Here is a 20,664-nt window from a genome sequence, read left to right as displayed (position 1 = left end):
GGTGGATTAACTCTGCTGACAGGCGAGCTCTCTCCTGGCAGCTTAAAGCATCTTCATTAAAGCGCTACAGTAGCACAGCTGTGCCAATGCAGTGTTTTAAGCATAGGCTTGCCCTAAATAATCATATTTTAAGGTCAGAAGGGACCATTATGATCATCTCCTGCACAACGCAGGCCACAGAATCTCACCCACCCACTCCTGTAAGAAACCCCTAACTTATGTCTGAGCTATTGAAGTCCTCAAATCGTGGTTTAAAGACTTCAATGCTCGTTACTTTTTGGACAAAGTTATGGATTGTTGTTTTTTTAACTCCCTTCCTCTCTTGTATTCTTCCAGCTCGTGCCAGTGACTGCATACCTTACTGTCCCACTATTGGAGCTCTCTTGTGAGACAGCTGATTTTGAGACCTGCTTTGTAGACCAAACTAGGACAGAAGATGTCTTCCTGTTAAACAGGAGCAGATGCAGAAGTTACTGGACTGCTTTACTGGGTATTAAGCCTGTGCAATAGATTCCCTTTGTTATAAGAGGCTAACATTTTGTGTTCTGTTTTAGTAAGATGAGCATGCACATCTAGTCAATACATACAACATGATGACAACCATTCAGTAAGAAGCAGGTCAGGTTCTGATCTCACTATTTTTACTCCAGTGTTTCTTCGCTGACTTCAGTAATTACCAGAGAATAGAATCAGACCCACCATATTTATTGATCTCTCTTTTCTAACTTAAGGCCTGATCCTAAGAGGAAGTGAGCACCAGGAACTCCCACTGACTTCAGCCTGAGCTTGCTTCTAATGAGGTTCATGGTAAAATGCCCATTTATTTCAGTGGGAGCAGGACTAGACCATTTTATTTTGCCATTTACAACTCCCACTACCCCAGCTTGCCCTGCAAATGAAAATGTAGACAAGTCAAATGTGACAATACCAGACACTTTCATTGGCAAGTCAGGAGATGTTTTGTTTACTTACATGAATACTGTGTTATACACAAGGCTCTTATATCATGTCAATTGATATTTTCATACTTTGCTGCAGACCAACAGGAAGAGCATAACAGCATGGCAGTATTTTCCATCTGCCCCACTCACGGAATTCTTGAGGCACATGAAGGCAGCTTACCCACCAAAGCAGCTTTAAAGATCAGTTTTACCGCAAGGTAGAGTAAGAGAACGGAAATTTTGCTGTCTTTGGAGTTGACTAAGAATGGCCTTGCAGACTGCTATGGTGCAAGGAGTAGTTAAAACAGAAATTAACTGTTACCCCAGTGTGTGCCTCCACCGAACAGCTGCCCAGTTCTCTGGGCTACAGTATTGTCTATGAGAAGAGAATAAAAGTGGTTTTGCTCCCCTCATAATCCAAGAACAAATGTTTCTGCTAAAATTATCAGCCATTATATAGCTGAATTATTGAGACATATTCAGTCAATAGAGGCCCATTTACACATGGGAATGCATTTTAACATGGCTGTACTGCGCAGTTCCTGCATGTACCCGGACAAACGGGATTTAGACATCTTAATTCCCATTTGCCCATACACTTCCACAGCATGCACACAGAGTCATGGTACAGTAAATGCCCAAATCAAGGTACACGCTTTTTCATGCAAAGCCCAGGCAGTAACGTTTTGGAAATATTACCATGAATTTATCATTAGAGTTCAGAGGCACCCCGCTGAGATGAAGTTCTTACAGCTATTGTTTCTGTGCTGGTACTACAAACTGCTGTGCATGGCCAATGTCCGAGCCCTCGGGTTGTCTCCTTAGATTTTAAACTCCTTATCATAGGGCTCATATCCTGCCCATGGTGCCCAACAAGTGCTCAGGAAAGTTGAACCCTTGCTGTTCCGCATAGTATTCTGTGAAGTCACATTAAGAAGCTTACCACACTGTCTCTACATGCTGAACTAGCCAGGAATGGCGAATTGCGGCCACGGGGAGCTGCAAGGGGCCATGCCTGCGGACCGCCAACGTAAACAAAATGTCTCGTGGCCCACCAGTGGACTACCCTGACAGGCCACATGCTGAAAGTTGGCGACTCCTGCTCTAGATCTAGAATTCACACGTGTCACAAGTTAACCAAAACTACACTTACTGTAAATGTTTGCCTAAAGCTAACATTCAGTTGACTGCTTCCTGCCCTATTAGAACCAATGGGAAAATTTTCTCATCTAACTTCTTGCTTTTTCCATAGGACAATGGCTGTCCCCTGGAGAAAGCTCAGCGTCATTCCCGGCCATCACAATAATACCTGTCATTTAGATATTTATAAAAATACAACTATACAACAAAAAGAACATTGAAGCTTTCCTTCCAAACACCACATTAACACATTCAACATCATATATACCATTAGGTAAGACACTGTTAAAAAGCATACTGGTACCCAGTTACTACATGTGATATGATGGTACATGAAACTGGGCCAGGCTACAGTAGTCAAAACTCACCCATAAGGAAAGCAAAGTTAACTTCTGCAGTATCAGATAGCTGGCCAGCACAGCAAATGTCAGAGAACAGGGTCATTCTCCCCCCCCAGCCCCCTTATAGAACTGTGCTGTATTCTTGCACGTAGTAGAATGGCAAACTAACTGAATGTCTTCTCCCTTTGTATTTTAGGAGTAATGTGGAATATGAAACTACAGTGACTGTTTCTGGAATGCTGGGAGAAAAGCCCTGCAAGCTACAGATCAGAGGCAGAGGATCTTACGATGAGAAATATGAAGATCTCCGCTTAATATGAGAGAGATGGTATAGATTAGGTGTCAAGGTAATGAGTCACATTCTTGGCTATTGAAGTCACTGGAAGTTACATATGTGTACTGAATGGCACTATTTAAACTACATTGCCCATATTTTCATGTACTTCAGATTTAAATAAAAATTGTAGTTTTAAAATAAATTCCAAGTAGTGTATAACAAAGAATTTTACTGAACTAGGATAATTGTCTACTGGACAAATCCCATTCAACAGGTGTTGAATCAAAGTAGTATGTGTTGAGTTTTATAGTTACCTTTTATTGGCATATGCCCATTGATACTTCCAAGGTATCTGTTTCACAGTTCTTTTAAAATTGCCCTGCTTTGTAGAAGGAGGCTCCTGTAACAGTTTAGTTTGCTCCTTGGTTTAAAAGTAAGTCAGCCATTAATTCCACATTATAATAGTTAGGTGCAAACTAGAGACTTAGAAATAGTGAACAAGACCATCATTCTGACTGCCTCAGTTTCTTTCAGTGCCTTGGAATATAAAAGTCAATGGGAGCTGGGTATCTATATCCCTTAGGCACCTTTAAACATTTAGGTTGGTATTTTTTAAGTAGTAAGTGTCTGGGAGTTGGTCATGGCCCCCTACCCCTGCAACTACAGAAGGGGGATTCCATCCCACTTCATTTTCTTACGCTCCCTTGGTTCCCACCTACTCACACTTTCCTGTTTACAGTAATACCAACAAAACTGAAAGTCACTCTGATGTTCCCATTTCTGAGAGCATAACAGTTTCCCACCCTCATCCTGCAACAGAAGTATTTTGCAGGCAGTGTGTGGGGAATCTTTGCTGGCAAAGAGCAGAAACAGAAGTAGTTTTAGCAAGCGTCAGATTTGTTCAACCAATCAGAATCCCATGTATCCATAAAAGCCTGGGCCAGAATTTTCAAATGTGGGCATGCAAAGTGAGGCATCTCACAGACTTTAAGGCCAGAAGGGATGATTGCGATCATCTAGGCTGATCTCCTGCATATCACAGGTCACAGAACCTCACCCACACCCTACTGTAATAGACCCATAACCTCTGGCTGAGCTACTGAAGTCCTCAACTAATGAGTTAAAGACTTCAAGTTATGGAGAAGCCACCATTTGCTCTAGTGTAAACCAGAAAGTGGCCCCTTCCCTATGCTGCAGAAGAAGGCAACCCCCTTCAGCCACGCCCCAGGGTCTCTGCCACTCTGACCTGGAAGAAAATTTCTTCCTGACCCAAAACATGGTGATCAGCTGAACTATGAGTATGTCAGCAAGACCACCAGCCAGACACCTGGGAAAGAATTCTCTCTGTAGTAACTCATCTAAATCAAAACAGTCTAATTTTTCCAGATATAGGAACTGGAGGCCTCCCTGTCCCTCTGATTTCAGCATCTCACTTTGCAGCCCCACCTCAGACTTCTGCCTTGGAACTCTAGCATGCTGCTCACATACCATTTGAATAAGTGTGACTAGTTTAGTGGGGTTTTTTCCCCATTCGTAGGGAAAAGAATATAAAAAAATCAGCCCATCTTTAACTGTGGCCTTTAATTACTGATCCCGATTTTTAGAATATAGCAATTACATTCAAGTACCCAATTATGTTAAGTGCATAACCAAGAAACAGGACACAACTTTTCAGCTTGTCAGATTATAATAAGTATATTTCCTTTTAAAATAGTTAGCATTAGGAGTTTAAATGGTCTTTTGAAGGTAGTAACTAAATCCATTTATTCATGTCTGAATACCAGTGACATCACAGCAGAAATTTTGGAAGCCTTCACAATCTATCACTAACTTCTAGCAGCTAACCTTCCAGTGATCTGCCACACACCATCCATTTCCTCTCTGGCCATCCCTGCTACGATAACCCTCCACCATTCCTTCCATAATAACTGTCTCGAGGTTATCTCCAACTCTACGCCTAATGTGACCAAAGTACATTAACTTGCTACTGAAGAAGCGAAATGGTTGTACAATACAAAAAGTATGTCTTTGCACTGGTAATAAAACCATACTGACTCAGGGAGAATGCTACTGATATTCATGTAGAGTTAACAGAAAAAAAAGGGGAGGGGGGGGCAAAATCAGTCCTATATTAGGGTAGTGAGATACAAAATAAGCTTTTATTAAATGTTAATTCAGAAAAAAGGCTGATTTTTTTAGAAGTCACAAAACAAGCTAACATTAAGTAAAAACACTATAAAGTTAAGGATGGAATGGTCAGCTTTTATTTTACAATTACTAGTTTGCATAGCCTGCTCAGCCCTTCTCTGCTTTTATTTCATCACTCTCATTTACAAGAGAAATCTTATTCGTGAATGGACAAACTTGCATACAATTCCATCTACTCTGCCCAAATTTGTTTAATAGAAAAACATGGGAGTTTTTTTAATAAAAAACACCACCACACATACTGGGCAAGTGGACAAATTAGATGAGCCATAAAGGATCGTTATAACCTGAATGTAATCACTCAGGCTGTTGGTGAAATACCACGGCTTAACCACTTTAAAAAAACATTTTCATTGGTGCTGCTGATTTAATCAATCATCCCAGGATGATCCCTTAAAAACGTTATCGTTAGGTAGTAAAAAAAATCTACATATGTCGTGTGTTGGAAAAATTGCTCCATGTGCATCAACATTTAGTTGCCTAGGCAACTGTACCTTAACATCTGTCATTAAAAAAACCAAGATCCACATGAACTTCATCTTTCTGAATTACAGCCCTGATCCCTTGGTTCCACACGAGTAATTTTACCTAGGAGTACCATTGACTCCAGTGGGATTACTAATATGCATGTGAATTGAGGCCTCTATTTTTAAGATCAAAACTGGCTGAACTGAGCTCATCTATGTCCCCTGGCATTTGCACACCTTAGCTTTGAGGCAGCCACCAAGCTCATTTCCTCCCACCCCAAAGTATTTCAGTATACAGTGCACAGACATTTATACCCCTTAAGTTCCATTAAACAAATTCCTGAACGCACTTGCATTTTTACAGTGCAAATTATTCATCATCATTGGAAAATGAAGAGTCAGATGCGGTGCTTCTCTTGTACAATGGAATTCACTTCCCTGGGTATTCAAATACTGCTGCAGCTCCCATACCAGTTCCAATGCACATGGATACAACACCATACGCTCTGGAACAAAACAAGTTAGTGTGTGGTTAGAAACAACAGCTCTGGTTCTAGATCACTGATTTTTTTCAGGCAAATAAAGTTAACTTATACTGCCCACAAACCTAAAGGTTGGCTTAGATACAAAAAGATTCTAATTCAGGAACAGTCTCTGGTGCCTATTTCCCTAAAGTGAGAAAGAGAGATTCCTTGTACAAGTTTCTCCTTAGCCAACTCTTCTATGCCCCATGGCATCACAGATATATCCACTCTCCTGGGAGCGGCACACTGTAAGAACTGTGCCCCTCAGCGATCAAAGAAGATAAATTAAGGGGGGACGTGGGTTATACAGGGGGTGAGCTTTAGGACTCTGCTTTGATTGAGGTCGTGTTGAAGAAGAAACTCACCCTCTGAGACGAAGGGATGGGATCAGTTCAGAATACTGCCACAAGAAAACTACCACACTGCCTCCCTCTACTACTCTTCAGGAAGCTCAGCTATGATCTACTCCAGGTGTACAATGAAACTCTCATGCTGTTCATCAGAATTTGTGGGGAAATACGCTGTGTGTAAATCCACCAGGAAACTCTAAACTAAGTTTCTCTACTCTGTTTGAAGACACCTGAGTCGCTCTTACTCAACTTGTTTAGCAATAATAGCCTGCCATCTCCTACTATCCTCTAGGCTATGGTAGAAACATGAACACTCCATTTTAAGGAAGGGACATCACAAGCTTTGACCATTACCTTGTAGATACTTTACAGAAACAACCATTTACCACATTATTTTAAATGCTCACCGTTTTCCCCTTCGCTTCAGTTCATTGAGCAAAGTGACAACTTGACGAGCCCCAGTACAGCCTAGTGGGTGACCCAATGCTATAGCTCCTCCAAGGGGGTTGACCTTCTCCTTTGGGATCCCCAGTTTCTCAACACAATACACAACCTAGAAAGACATATCAAGAATGTCCTTGTGAAATTAATCACCTTGTGTGTCAGTTCTCAGCATGTATCCCATACTGGGGAACAGCCTGGATTACCACAAGAATGGCCACACTGGGGCAGACCAATGGTCCATATAGCCCAGTATCCTGTCTTCTGACAGTGTCCAATGCCAGATGCTTCAGAGGGAATGAGCAGAACAGGGCAATTTATCAAATGATCCACACTGTTCTCCAGTCCCGGCTTCCGGCAGTCAGAGGTTTACGGACATCCAGAGCATGGGATTGCATCCCTGACCATCTTGGCTAATAGCCATTGATTGACCTATCCTCCTTGAACCTAATTACACTTTTAACATTCCCAACATTCCCTGGTAACGAATTCCACAGGTTGACTGTGCCTTGTGTGAAGAGTTACTGCCTTTTGTTTGTTTTAAACCAGCTGCCTATTTATTTCAGCAGGTCCCCCGGTTCTTGTGTTATGTGAAGGGGTAAATAACACTTTATTCACTTGCTCCACACCATTAATGATTTTATAGACCTCTATCATATCTCCCGCTAGTCGTCTCTTTTCTAAAGAGAGCAGTCCCAGTCTTCTTAATCTCTCCTCATAAGAGAGCAGTCCCAGTCTTCTTAATCTCTCCTCATATGGAAGCTGTTCCATTCCCCAAGACATTTCTGCTGCCCTTCTCTGTACTTTTTCCGATTCTAATATATCTTTTTTGAGATGGGGCCACCAGAACTGCACGTAGTATTCAAGGATTGGGCATACCATGGATTTATGTAGTAGCATTATGATTGTGTGTGTCTTCTTATCTATCCCTTTCCTAATAGTTCCTAACATTCTGCTAGCTTTTTTGACATCCACATTGAGTGGATGTTTTCAGAGAACTATCCATGATTACTCCAAGATCCCTTGCTTGAATGGTAACAGCTAATTTAGACACCATCATTTTGTTTATATAGTTGGGATTATGTTTTCCAATGTGCATTACTTTGCATTTATCAACATTGAATTTCATCTGCCATTTTGTTGCCCAGTCACCCAGTTTGGTTAGATCCCTTTGTAACTCTTTGCAGTCAGATTTAGACTTCACTATCTTGAGTAATTTTATATCATCTCCAAATTTTAGCTCCTCACTGCTTACCCCTTTTTCCAGATAATTTATAAATATGGTGAACAGCACTGGTCCTAATACAGATCCCAGGGGGACACTGCTATTTACCCCTCTTCATTCTGAAAACTGACCATTTATTCCTACCCTTTGTTTCCTATCTTTTAACCAGTTACTGATCCATGAGAGGACCTTCTCTCTTATCCCATGACTGCCTATACTTTGCTAAAGAACCTTTCGGGAGGGATCTGGTCAAAGACTTTCTGAAAGTCCAAGTACACTATATCCATTGGATTATCCTTGGTCACATTTGTTGACCTCCTCAAAGAATTCTAATAGATTAGGAAGCACGATTTCCCTTTACAAAAGCCAGGTTGACTCTTCCCCAACAAATTGTGTTTATCTGTATGTCTAATAATTCTGTCCTTTTCTACAGTCTCAACCAATTTGCCTGGTATTGAAATGAGGCTTACTGGTCTGTAATTGCCAGGATCACCTCTCAAGGCTTTTAAAAAAATCAGTGTTACATTAGCTATTCTGCAATCATCTGATACAGAGGCTGATTTAAATGATAGATTACATAGCACAGTTAGTAGTTCTGCAGTTTCATATTTAAGTTCCTTCAGAACTCTTTGGTGAATACCACCTGGTTCTGGTGATTTATTACTGTTTAATTTATCAATTTGCTCCAAAACCACCTCTCCTGACAACTTAATCTGGGACAGTTCCTCAGATTTATTACCTAAAAAGAATGGCTCAGGTGTGGGAATCTCCAGCACATCCTCTGCAACAGCCTTGTCTACCTTGATGCTCCACTGGCATCTCAATCATACAGTGGCCCCACTGATTTTGTCACAGGCTTCCTGCTTCTGATGTACTTAAAACAAATTTGCTGCTAGTTTTTGTGTCTTTTGCTCGTTGCTCTTCAAATTCTTTTTTGGCCTGCCTCATTACACTTTTACACTTGACTTGCCAGTGTTTATGCTCAGTAGAATTTGTCTTCCAATTTTTAAAAGATGTCTTTTTGTCTCTAACTGCCTCTCTAACTCCGCTGTTTATCCATGGTGGCATTTTTTGACCTGTTACTATTTTACTCTTAGTTGTGGTTTATATGTAGTTTGAGCCTCTACTCTGGTGTTTTTAAAAAGTTTCCATGCAGCCTGCAGGCATTTCACTCTTGTGACTGTTCCTTTTAATTTCCATTTAACTAGCCTCCTCATTTTTGCATAGTTCCCCTTTTTGAAGTTAAATGTTACTATGGTTTGGTTTTTGGGGTATTTTCCACCCTACAAGGATGTTAAATGTAATTACATTATGGTTGCTTTTACCTAGCGATTCAGCTATATTCACTTCTTGGACCAGATCCTGTACGGCACTTAGGACTAAATCAAGAATTGCCTCTCCCCTTGTGCATTCCAGGACTAGCTCCTAGAAGCATCCATTAATGGTATCTAGAAATTTTATCTCTGCAACCCACTCTGCGGTGACATGTGCCCAGTCAATATGAGGATAGTTGAAATCCCCCATTATTATTAGGTTTTCTGTTTTTCAAGCCTCTCTAATCTCCCTGAGCTCTTCACAATCATCATCATCATGCCGGACAGGTTGGTAGTATATTCCTACTGCTATACTCTTATTATTCAAGCGTGGAATTTCTACCCATAGAGTTTTTATGGTACTGTTTGATTCATTTAAGATTTTTACGCTATTGGACTACGTTTTCTTTCACATATAGTGCCATTCCCCCACCATTACGACCTATACTGTGATTGCTATATATTTTATACCCTGACTTTACCATGTCCCAATGATTATCATCATTCCACCAAATTTCTGTGATGCCTGTTATATCAATATCCTCATTTAATAGCAGGCACTCAAGTTCACCCATCTTAGTATTAGGCACCTTGCATTTGTATACAGTTGCAAAGCTTATAAGTAAACTCAGGTCTGTACATTCAATGGAATACTGAACCCAACTGGCTACGTGCATTCACTAAGTCTGTTGTCTTCAGTGGATTTACACCAGGGATGAATTTAGCTCAAAATATATAATTTAAGGAAAAACATGGCATTCAGATTTACCACTCCAAATAAGTATTTAAAATAAATGTGTTAGTAACTGAGCCTACATGATGTGTCCTGCATACTGAGAGTGAAGATAGTAGGTCTGTCTTCAGCATCTACATGCATCTCTGTGAAAGACACTGGAACTACATTGTGTACCCAAGACACATGGGAAACTGAGCTAGACTGATACATTTATAAATTCACCTTTATAAAATAAGCCATAAGATACAATTAGGGAGATTTTAAACACACCTGAGTTTGGTTTCTAAAGCAGAAGACACTATAGTGAAGATTCCATCTAGGTTTTTATTAAACACCCCTCTTACTAGATCTGTTACATTTACAGTTGTAACCACCATGTAATTCTGCTCAGCCACCAGGCAACGTAGAAATCCAAAATTAAACAAGATGGGCAGTCTCACCTGACTAGCAAAGGCTTCATTAATTTCATATATATCAATATCATTCACAGTCAAACCTGTGTGTTAGAGAGAGACCAGAAGTTAAAAGAAGATTTAATAAATGAAAAATAGTGTCTGAAAGAAAATATTCCGAAATAGAAGGCTTTCAATGAAACATTTCCAGTTCCCCCTCACAGGAATGAGGGGATATATGGGTAATTGCAGCATAGCTGGATATCAAAGGTCATAAAACTTAAAATTATGCATAATGATTTAAGTATCACTACTAGACTTTTGGATAAGATATAAACAAAATTCCCTTCCACCCAACCCTTGTAGAGGTTAAAGATCTTAGGATATTTTCAGAGAGGATGTGAGAGCAAAAGAATTGCTGTTAAATTTGCCTAACTCATTGCCAAACTCATTCTGTGAGATTCCTGGAGTATGAAAAGGAATTATAGAAACAGCTCAAATTCCATGGATAAAACATGTAAAATACTATGCTTATTTACAGCATATAAATAGTTGCCATTTTGAACTGGCCTATCCTGGAAGAGTATTCATGAATAATGAGGTTAATTTACAGGCATGTGATTTCAGACTGGAGTGTCTCACCCATATTAAGATGAGAGAAGCACAACATCAGAGAACAAATCATGTGCTACACTTATTAATGCTTTGCTGGAACTGTAAAAGGTTTCAATGCAAGTTTCTGAGCACATACAAAATATAAATAATAATTTCATTTTGTAATGCATGTGAATAGAATCTTACAATAATCCTAGGCAGGATTTCTCCTAAGATTATAAATTTAATGAATCAGTATTCCCACTGCTGCTAAATAACTCCATGAGCTGAAGTGACCGAGATCACATTATGATTTATAATACTGCAGCACTTAGGACCCCTACTCATGGACCAGGACCCCATTTTGTTTGTCACTGTATAACAGAACAAAAAACATGATACCTTACCAGCCTTCTCCAAAGCTACTGGAATGGCATAGGCTGGCCCTATGCCCATGACATCGGGTGGGACTCCAACCACAGCATAAGATTTTAACACCCCTAGGACTGGAAGCCCCAACTGTGCTGCTTTAGAGCGTTTTGCCAGTAGAACTGCAGCCGCTCCATCACTGACCTGACTGGAGTTACCTGTCGAGAGAGAATTCACTGACAATATCACCTTTGCCTGGGCATGTTTAGTTACCAGTAATGCAGGTGGGACTGGGAGGATAACAAAATGGCTAACAGTACATGCCAACAGAACACGGATTCAAAAATAACTATTCATCTACTGAGAGTGCTTACCAGCTGTAGTGGAGCCATTTTCCTTGAAGGCAGGCTTCAGTTTTGCCAAGCCTTCCAGAGTCGTACTAGGTCTGATCCCTTCATCTTGGAGTACAGTGATAGTTTTCTGATTGCCCTGGTCATCCTTAACAGTGGTCCTCACTGGAATGATTTCATTTTTAAACAATCCCATCTGCTGAGCTCTCGCAGCTCTATTAGTATAGAATGCATGAATGGTTAAAAATCTGGAGTAGGACTGTACCAAATGCTTCTAAAATCACCAGAGCTAATTAATGACAACATAAATTATGAAGGGATTGGTTTACAGATGCATCATTCATTGCTTAAAAATAGTCAAGTATGTGTAGTGTTGGTCTTTAACAAATGGAAATAAAACTGTACAACTGTGTGCAATGGGCCCTATACTGCTAACATAATGAAAATTCTCCTTTAGCATAAGGAGGCCATGTTTTTGAAGCAGGAAGAGCCAGGTTCTACCCCTGCTATCACTAGAGCTGGGTGAATAATGGATTTTTTTGATTCTCTGGCAATTCAAACTCTCACACACACACACACACACACACACGCTTACTTTTAATTATTTAAATAAAATTAAAGGAAATTCTGAACCAAAAGGTCACTTCAAATCTAAAATCAAAATATTTCAAAAATGTCAAAACAAAACATACGGTTGGACTCTTTCATTCTTTAAGAGTTTAAGTACAGGCTGAGCAAGCTAAGCAGCATGATGACAGTTACGTTTTCCTGCTAGTTACCACAGAATGTATCAAGTTTCTCCCACTCGTCTGCCTTCCAATAAAGAGAAGTTGAACTTTATGCCGGGGTGTTGAAATCTATTGGCATAATGCACTAACATTTAAATATCTAATTTCATCCCAGAAGGATTCCAGATCACGTGACGTAATTTATCAAACTACATACACCAGAATCACTTCACCTAGCACCAAAATGCAGGTGGAATGGAGTGTGGCAGCTATTTCAGCACAGAGAAACATTAAGTCTGGGACAGAAAATAAAAATACCGTATTGAACTAAAATTACTGGTCCTGTTTAGGAGGGGCTGAATGCAATTAACCAAACTGGAATCTGATTTTGACACTACGATGCAATACTCTGTTTCAGAAAGTACGAAGGGCTCTTTTACACCAACAAGGGGTTTAAGGACCCCTACTGGACATCTGATTTGAGAAATGGCACCTCCAACAGCACATGCTCCTATTCCTATGGGTCAGAGAAGAGTGCCATCTACTGAATAGGTGACTATTAAGAGTTGCTCAAATACAACCCCACCACTTCATGTTTTCATTCAAAAAGTGAATTGATGCTTAAACAAATGTAATGGTTCAGGAAAGTGAAAGATAAGAGTGAAATGCTGTAGGATGAGCCAATACAGTCGCAGATACTCCAAGACCAAGGACAGAGCAGCACCCACTTCTCCTGCTCGCAGGGATGAGTGTGTACACATACCTTTTTACGTTCCTGGTCCAATATCAATAAGAAAAGTTACCACAGCGAGTTTTCTAGGAGCAGGGCCAAAATCTAAAGGTTAACTAGCTTGTGCAGTGGCTTCCTGTATTACATAAATAGCTGGACCAGGCAACACTTGATTAGACCTGTGTTTTTCAAAGTTTGGGCCACAGAAGGCACTGGGTCGCCTTGCTCAGCACCCAGGGACCCTAGCAGCTCTGGTCAGCACTGCCAACCAGGACATAAAAGTCCCATCAGCGGTGCTGCCCATCTAAGGCAGGCTAGTGCCTACCTGTTCCCAAACTGCACTTCCACCCTGGAAGCAGCCAGCAGCAGGTCCTGCTTCTAGGCAGGTGGACCACAGGGTTCCACAGGGTTCTGCGTGCTGCCCCTGCCCCGAGCACCAGCTCCGCACTCCCACTGGCCAGTTCCCAGGGTGTGGTACCAGTGGGCAAGAGCCACTTGGAGCTGCTTACGCGCCTCTGCCTAGGAGCCAAACCTGCTTCCAGGGTGCAACGTGGTCTGTGGTGTCAGGACAGGCAGGAAGCCAGCCTCTGCACCCTGGCTGAGCAGCTTACTGGGAGCCGCAGGAGGTAAGTCCCTGCCCCAACCCCACGCCCCAATCCCCTCCCCCAGCCCTGAGCCCCCCTCAAACCTGGAACCCCTTCCTCCACCCCAAACCCCTTCTCCCTGGCCCCACCCAAGAGCCTGCACCCCAACCCCCTGCCCCAGCCCTGAGCCCTCCTCAAACCCGGAGCCCCTCCACCCCAACCCCTCATCCCCGGCCCCACCCGAGCCTGCACCCCCAGCCCAGAGCCCTGACCCCCTCCCACACCGCAACCCCCTACCCCATCCCAGAGCCCCCTCCCACTTCCTGAAGCCCTCATTTCTGGCCCCACCCCGCAGCCCTTAGCCTCGCACCCCAACCCTCTGCCCCAGCCCTGAGCCCCTCATCCCCAGTTCCGTTGGGTCGCGGGCATCAACAATATTTTTCAACTGGGTCCCCAGAAAAAAAGTTTGAAAACCACTGGATTAGACTGTTACTGTAATTTAGTTTAACTCCTTGGTACCAATTGTTGCAGATAGATAATCCGTTGCTGACTATGGATTATCAAAACAGTTCTATTGTCACCAGGAAATCAATCAATTTAGTTTTGCAATAATTTAATCTAAGGAAAGGATAGATTACTAGAGTTTGTACTGGGCTCATATGAAGCAAAACATCCACGGCAATGACCGCCAGCTACACTCACAAGTTTAGGGCTTCTCTAGAAGTGACATATTTTGTGTCTGCACCCACACTTTTCCTTCCAGAAAAGCCTCCTTCTACCACAGCATTAGACTTCAGTCCAAGGGGATCTCAAGCCATCTAGCTAAAGCACATTCAACTGTATTTTGGGTTTCACAGAAACCATGAAAGCTTTGACCCATTTGAGTGGTGGGAAATATAGAAAGCCTGATCTCAACTACAGATACTCTAAACGCTCTAGACTAAGTTTTCTAGCGATGTGTACACAATGGGCTTAGTGGGGGGCTTGGATCAGCATTCACATTGCACTCCCTGTCAGTAGCTGGCCTGAGCCAGGGAAGCTAACGATCCAACCAGACCACCAAATTTGGTGATGAATCCTGGTCACGTGTCAACTCAGGCATGTTGTGTATATGCTAAGAAGAAGGGGGTTTAGTCATGTGACTCATTACAGTTCAGGAGTCACAGCTACCTCATTCTCTTGGCAGTCGCCTACTCACACCTCACTACATTGCTGTTATTTGAAATGTTACATTTTAAGCCTATACCACAGGATAACACAAAAACTGTTAACGGGAAATAGGAAAGTTTTCTCTATAGAAATCAAGCATTTTAGATTATCTATGTAATTTTTATTTCCTTGGCACACAAATAAAACCCATGTATTTACTTTTGCTGAGAAGCCATGGCAAAGTCATCTTGCTTCTTTCGGGAAATTCCGAACCTTTCTGCCACATTTTCTGAGGTTATTCTGGAAAAAAATACCACTGGTATTAATCTACCGAGACAGAATTTTATTAAAATTCCATTTGCCATCAAAGACAAGCAGAGAGGGAAGAGTGCAAGCTCTACTCTCAAGTTGACTGATCCCTCCGTGGGCTTAGTGTTCTGCAGTACCACATGACAGAATTATGTCATGTTTCAAATCCGCTCACTTGCTTTCCAAATGAAGAGGGGCTGGGACAGATGCAGAGGCCCCACACACAGCCCTTGGGGGGAAGGGGAGTGCAGGGGTAGCCCCTAATATGATTCTGGCTACATCTCCACAATGGAAAGCAATAGAAACTTCAGCGTTTGTGAAATGCAGCAAAATTTCTAGAAACACTAAAAAGATAGAATTTGCAGTTCTGAACCCCTCAAAATGTTCTCCTACTCCTGCTAATTAAGCCATTGATCTTTACTGTAAGACAACGACGACTGATTTCAAAAGGTCTGGACTACTACCAGTCCTTATACAATTAATCTTCTACCATAACCACAGGAAACGCTGAAGTGCACAGACTTCAGTAGCGAATCTAAAGGTCAACCATTAAAGTTTGAGACAATAAGTTTGGTGCATTTTAAAATACAACAAAACATTGTCTTATGAGATACACAGTCAAGAAAATCACTAAGTTCTAGGAAGGAAAATAACACTTACCCCATAGGAATAAGGCAATCTCTGGCTTTACTATTGTCCATCATACGTGAGCTAACATCACCAGTGGTGTCTACATTTCTGAGGGACATTGTTTCCACTCTGAACAGGAAGAAAAGTTAGAATTTACTACCATTGTTTGCCTTAGAAGAATTCATGCAAATTTAGTACCATTTGCACAGTCAAAAGCTCAGAATCCTAATAAAAACCTTAAAAAGAAAAAAGAAAAGGAGTACTTGTGGCACCTTAGAGACTAACCAGTTTATTTGAGCATGAGCTTTCGTGAGCTACAGCTCACTTCATTGAAGTGAGCTGTAGCTCACGAAAGCTCATGCTCAAATAAACTGGTTAGTCTCTAAGGTGCCACAAGTACTCCTTTTCTTTTTTCTTTTTACGAATACAGACTAACACGGCTGTTACTCTGAAACCAATAAAAACCTTGTATATCATACTGCAGAAGCAACTGGCGCCTAACCTGTGCCTCACTCTGGTTTCAATCTGCAACATAAAATGTAAAGCAATAAAACCACCTCCCTACAGATTAAGGTGCCTGTTATTTTTCTAGGGAAGAATATCACAGTGTCAGTTCATTTCTAGTGTTTTCACTGCATGGGAAGGAGAGTTTACTGCTCGTTCTTGGAGCCCTTCTCTGCAGTAAACATACGGGGAAAGCAAAAGGTTTCTGGGCAGGAGTTTCCACCGGTAAAATATAAACAAAAGCAATAAAAATGCAAGAGTTGCATCTTAAAAAAAGCTGGCTAGGATCCTATCAGGGCAAGTGATAAGGAAACCACTACAGAGAGACTTCATGGAAGTGGTGCCATTTGTCTTGTATTGCACAAGATAAACAAGAAAGGATTACTATCCAACAAAGAGCTGCAGCCTTTGTCCTACAAGTGAGTTAACAGATTAAGAAATGAAAATATCGATTCCATGATTATGAAGCCATTTATTACACTAATAAGTTAATGTAAAGTTAAATCAAGCCATGAGTCCTAAGACGGGATAAGGGTTTGTTTTTATATTCTATGCCATCCGTGTATCTGTTTTCCAGCCATATTATTTACATACCACCATCAGGCAAGCAGGAAAACAAGCCCCCACCCCAAGGAGCCTACAATTTAGGGGTCTAATCCTGCACCTTTACTCTAAGTAGTATCTTATTCTTTACTTAAATTGACTCCACTGAAAGTACTCAGAGTAAGGTGGCAAAACTCAGGCCCTAAATTAGAGTGAACGACAACAATTGAGCATGATTAAGGTAAAGGGAGACAAGTGGGAGGGGAATACTGCCACAGGTAGTGTCTGGTTTCGTAAAGGGGTCGGCACATAAAAGCTGTTTTGTTTAACATTTGTTCATTAAAATCCATAAAGTTACTAAACACAAGATGTGAAGGGACCATTGTGATCATCCAGCCTGACCTCTCATATAACACAGGCCATAGAATTTCACTCAGCGACTCCTGCCTGCACTGAGCCCAACAACTTGTGGATCAGGAGGTGAAAGGACTGAATCCAGTGCCATGAGCCATCCAGGGCCTTTAAATTGCATCAACTCAGTGGGTTACTGTTGAAAGACTTCCTGGAACAAGCATGTTAACAGAAGTGAATTTGAATGATAACAGAGTACCAAGTGTTCGGCCAGCACAAGGCTGTTCCTGGTACATGCCAGTTGCTATGCATCCATCCATGAGACAGACTTGTTACCTTGCTATGCTAGTTACTTCACAGCAGTCCTAAGAAGGGTAGTGACTAGTTCTCTTTTCTGAGGGTACAGCTACACAGCAGTCAAGGGGTGCAATTCCCAGCTCGAGTAGACATCCACACCCTAGTTTGGCTCAAATTAGTGCCTAAAAACTAGCGGTGTGGCCATGGCAGCACAGGCAGGAGCTTAGGCTATACCCAGGGAGTCATACCTAGGGGCTCCAGTGGGACTGTATTCGTTGGGCAGCTAGCCCGAGTTGCCGTTGCCACAGAGCTATTTTTAGTGCACTAGCTCGAGCAAAGCTAGTACATGTATGTCTACCTGACTGGAGAATTACGCCACCCAGCTACTCTGCAGACATACCCTAACTCTTATAAATCTTCTCATAAGATGAGATTTTCAATGATGCTGAATTATAAGAGCAATGATTAGGGTAACAGATTTGTAACCTTCAGTGACAATTGATCTCCTTACTGATTTAAGTTAGTAACCCAAGCCAGATTGGAAACTTCAGAGGTAAACACACACTCACTACTTTAATCTAAAAGATTTTGCTTCTGTATAATTCAGATTCTTCTGAAGTGTGTTACATCTCATGATTTCCTTACCCTGTACAGCATTAGTACATTTCATCCCACTCACTGTTCCAGTAAAGTCACCAGCACTAAGAGAAGCACCATGTATTAATTCAACTGCATTTATAACAGTGCACAAAGAAATATCTGTTACACTCCTTTGGAACATCAGTGACTAGCACAGATGAGATGTTCATTTCCAAATATGAGACAACTGGGATCTGAGATCAACACAAACTGACCAAAGGCTTATAAAAAGCCAATCACAGATGGCATTTTTTCAGGTCCTTAGATCTCCACACACAAAAAGTGCACATGATGGCAGGGCACCAGAGGAGCCTAACAAACCAATTCTTTAAAAAAAGGCTTATAAGGGATGGATGACTAACTAGCACTCTGTTCTTGGGTTCCATTCTCAGATTACTCACTGCCTTGTTGTGACCCTGTGGACAAGTAACTGTGGCCTACATTTTCCAAGAGAAACTAGGTACACTGAGTGCCCTGCTTGACACACCTTAAAAGAGCCTGGTTTTCAGGGTGTGGGTTCTCAAACCTTCTGAAAGAGTCAGGCCACTTTAAAACGTCTCCTATGAGGCACCCAAAATCACATCCGATGAAGTGAGCTGTAGCTCACGAAAGCTTATGCTCAAATAAATTGGTTAGTCTCTAAGGTGCCACAAGTACTCCTTTTTTCCAAAATCACTAGTCACTTTTTAAAAGTCCAGACCTTAATCTCAGAGACTCTGTTCACCCATCTGTAATACAGGGATAATGCCTACCTCAAGGGAGTTCTGAAGTTTGTTTGGAGAGCACTTTGAGATTCTCATATGAGAGATGTTTTAGAAGGCAAAGTACTATCTAGAAGTCTACAGGAGTAAATGTGTATATAGAAATTTTCTTACCCACAGGCCAAACCAATGTCATAAGACCCATTTCTGATGCCACCTGCAACAAAAGTACTGTGTAAACATTTTTACCACCACTTAGCAGTAAATTATTTGTTCAGCAACTTGTTACTCAGAGGATCATATTTTCCTGGAATAAGGTAGCCCACGCTTTTTCAAGGACAGTGATAATTTTCAGAGAGGACTGTTAGGAGTATATTGAGTTCCTTTAGCTAACATTTCTACAGAGTAGAATTATGGGATCTTCACAGAAAGTTTCTTCCAGACATAAAGGCTATATTCAGTCACACAAAAGTATAAGAAATTCATAGGGGAGAGAGAATTAGGGATCAAATCATTATTTCAGAGTCTGGCTCCAGCAGTCTAAATCACCATCAATAAAGGAAAATTCTGATTCTCTGACTGCCCATAAGGCTCATTACATGCTTACCAGCTATATTGATCACAGCTTGCAACCCAGAGGAACATTGTCTGTTAACACATGATATGGGTACAGTCTCTGGAATGCCACTAGAACAGAAGACACAACAGAAAAGGCACAGAGTGAAAGACACCACATACCAAAACAACAACAAATTTAAAGAGGAAGCTAATCTCTTAAATTATCTTTAACTCAGTCAATTCTAACACAATGACAGATATACCTGTTGTCAGACTCCTCTAAGGCCATATCTACACTACAGAGTTAAATCGACTTAAATTACATCAACGATCATAAACCACTGTAATTACATCACTTGTGCATGTTCACAAAATGCTCCTTCTTTTGGCGAAGCCTGTCCACAGTTGGTGCTGTAGCATGATAGGGAGAGCAGTGCACCGTGGGTAACTATCCTACTGTGCAAATCGCCACCTTCTGCCGCTTGGATTTCTGGGAATGGATTGTAGTGCATCATGGGGTGGGCTCACAGCCCCATGATGCAGTTTTCTAAATCCCATCATCCCATGGGACTCCAAACATGTATCGCACTGTTTTTCAAATGCCCCTGTAAATTTTGCACCTGCCATCTCTGCCTGAAAGCATGGATCCTGCACTGCTCTCCAGTCTTGTGATGAGTGTTACGAACACAACGCAACTGATCCTGCAGTATTTCATGAGCTGCAAATCTGAACAGGAATTCATGGTACCTGCCCTGCTATGTACCACGGAAAGAAGCAATTCAAGATTGATATTGGCATTCACGGAGCAGCTGTATACAGTGGACCATTGCTACTGGGCTCAGGAAACAAGCATCCACTGGTGGGACTGGATTGTGATGCAAGTATGGGATGACAAGCAGTGGCTGTGCAAAGCCACCTTCCTTGAACTGTGTACAGAGCTCGCCCCTGCCCTGTGGTGCACAGACACTAAAATGAGAGTTGCGCTCAAGCTGGGAAAGCATGTGGCAATCATTGTGTGGAAGCTGGCAATTCCAGATTGCTACCTGTCAGTCGTGAATCAGTTTGGGGTTAGGAAGTCCACTGTGGGGGTTGCAGTGATACAAGTGTGCAGGACCATTAATCACCTTCTGCTATGAAGGACTGTAACTCTGGGCAATGTGCAGGAAATGGTGGATGGCTGAGGTGGGGCAATAGATGGCATGCATATCCCAATTTTTGCCCCAGACCATCTTGCGAGGGAGTACATCAACAGAAAGGGCTGCTTCTCTATGGT

The 20,664-nt window shown here is 41.7% G+C and overlaps 2 protein-coding genes across 2 annotated transcripts in view; one reads left to right on the top strand and one right to left on the bottom strand.

Annotated features, from left to right (window-relative positions):
- DLEC1 (DLEC1 cilia and flagella associated protein) overlaps nt 1-13,226 on the top strand; it is a 64,512-nt gene extending 51,286 nt beyond the window's left edge. Inside the window, exons 36-39 of the mRNA XM_074946371.1 lie at nt 337-490; nt 1,039-1,159; nt 2,619-2,769; nt 12,815-13,226. Of these exons, the coding sequence (XP_074802472.1) occupies nt 337-490; nt 1,039-1,159; nt 2,619-2,742 (399 nt within the window). The 3' untranslated portion in view covers nt 2,743-2,769; nt 12,815-13,226. The remainder of the gene's footprint in view (nt 1-336; nt 491-1,038; nt 1,160-2,618; nt 2,770-12,814) is intronic.
- The window catches only part of ACAA1 (acetyl-CoA acyltransferase 1), a 31,981-nt gene continuing 15,082 nt past the window's right edge, over nt 3,766-20,664 (bottom strand). The window contains exons 4-12 of the mRNA XM_074946372.1: nt 19,441-19,520; nt 19,008-19,050; nt 15,829-15,927; nt 15,079-15,159; nt 11,693-11,883; nt 11,357-11,536; nt 10,404-10,459; nt 6,656-6,801; nt 3,766-5,880 (exon numbers count right to left, since the gene is read on the bottom strand). Coding sequence (XP_074802473.1) covers nt 5,805-5,880; nt 6,656-6,801; nt 10,404-10,459; nt 11,357-11,536; nt 11,693-11,883; nt 15,079-15,159; nt 15,829-15,927; nt 19,008-19,050; nt 19,441-19,520 — 952 coding nt within the window. The 3' untranslated portion in view covers nt 3,766-5,804. The remainder of the gene's footprint in view (nt 5,881-6,655; nt 6,802-10,403; nt 10,460-11,356; nt 11,537-11,692; nt 11,884-15,078; nt 15,160-15,828; nt 15,928-19,007; nt 19,051-19,440; nt 19,521-20,664) is intronic.

This window comes from Natator depressus, chromosome 2 (assembly GCF_965152275.1).
Source record: "Natator depressus isolate rNatDep1 chromosome 2, rNatDep2.hap1, whole genome shotgun sequence".
NCBI lineage: Eukaryota > Metazoa > Chordata > Testudines > Cheloniidae > Natator > Natator depressus.
The sequence above is the reverse complement of the archived record's forward strand: the minus strand, read 5'-3'. Positions and strand labels throughout refer to the sequence as shown.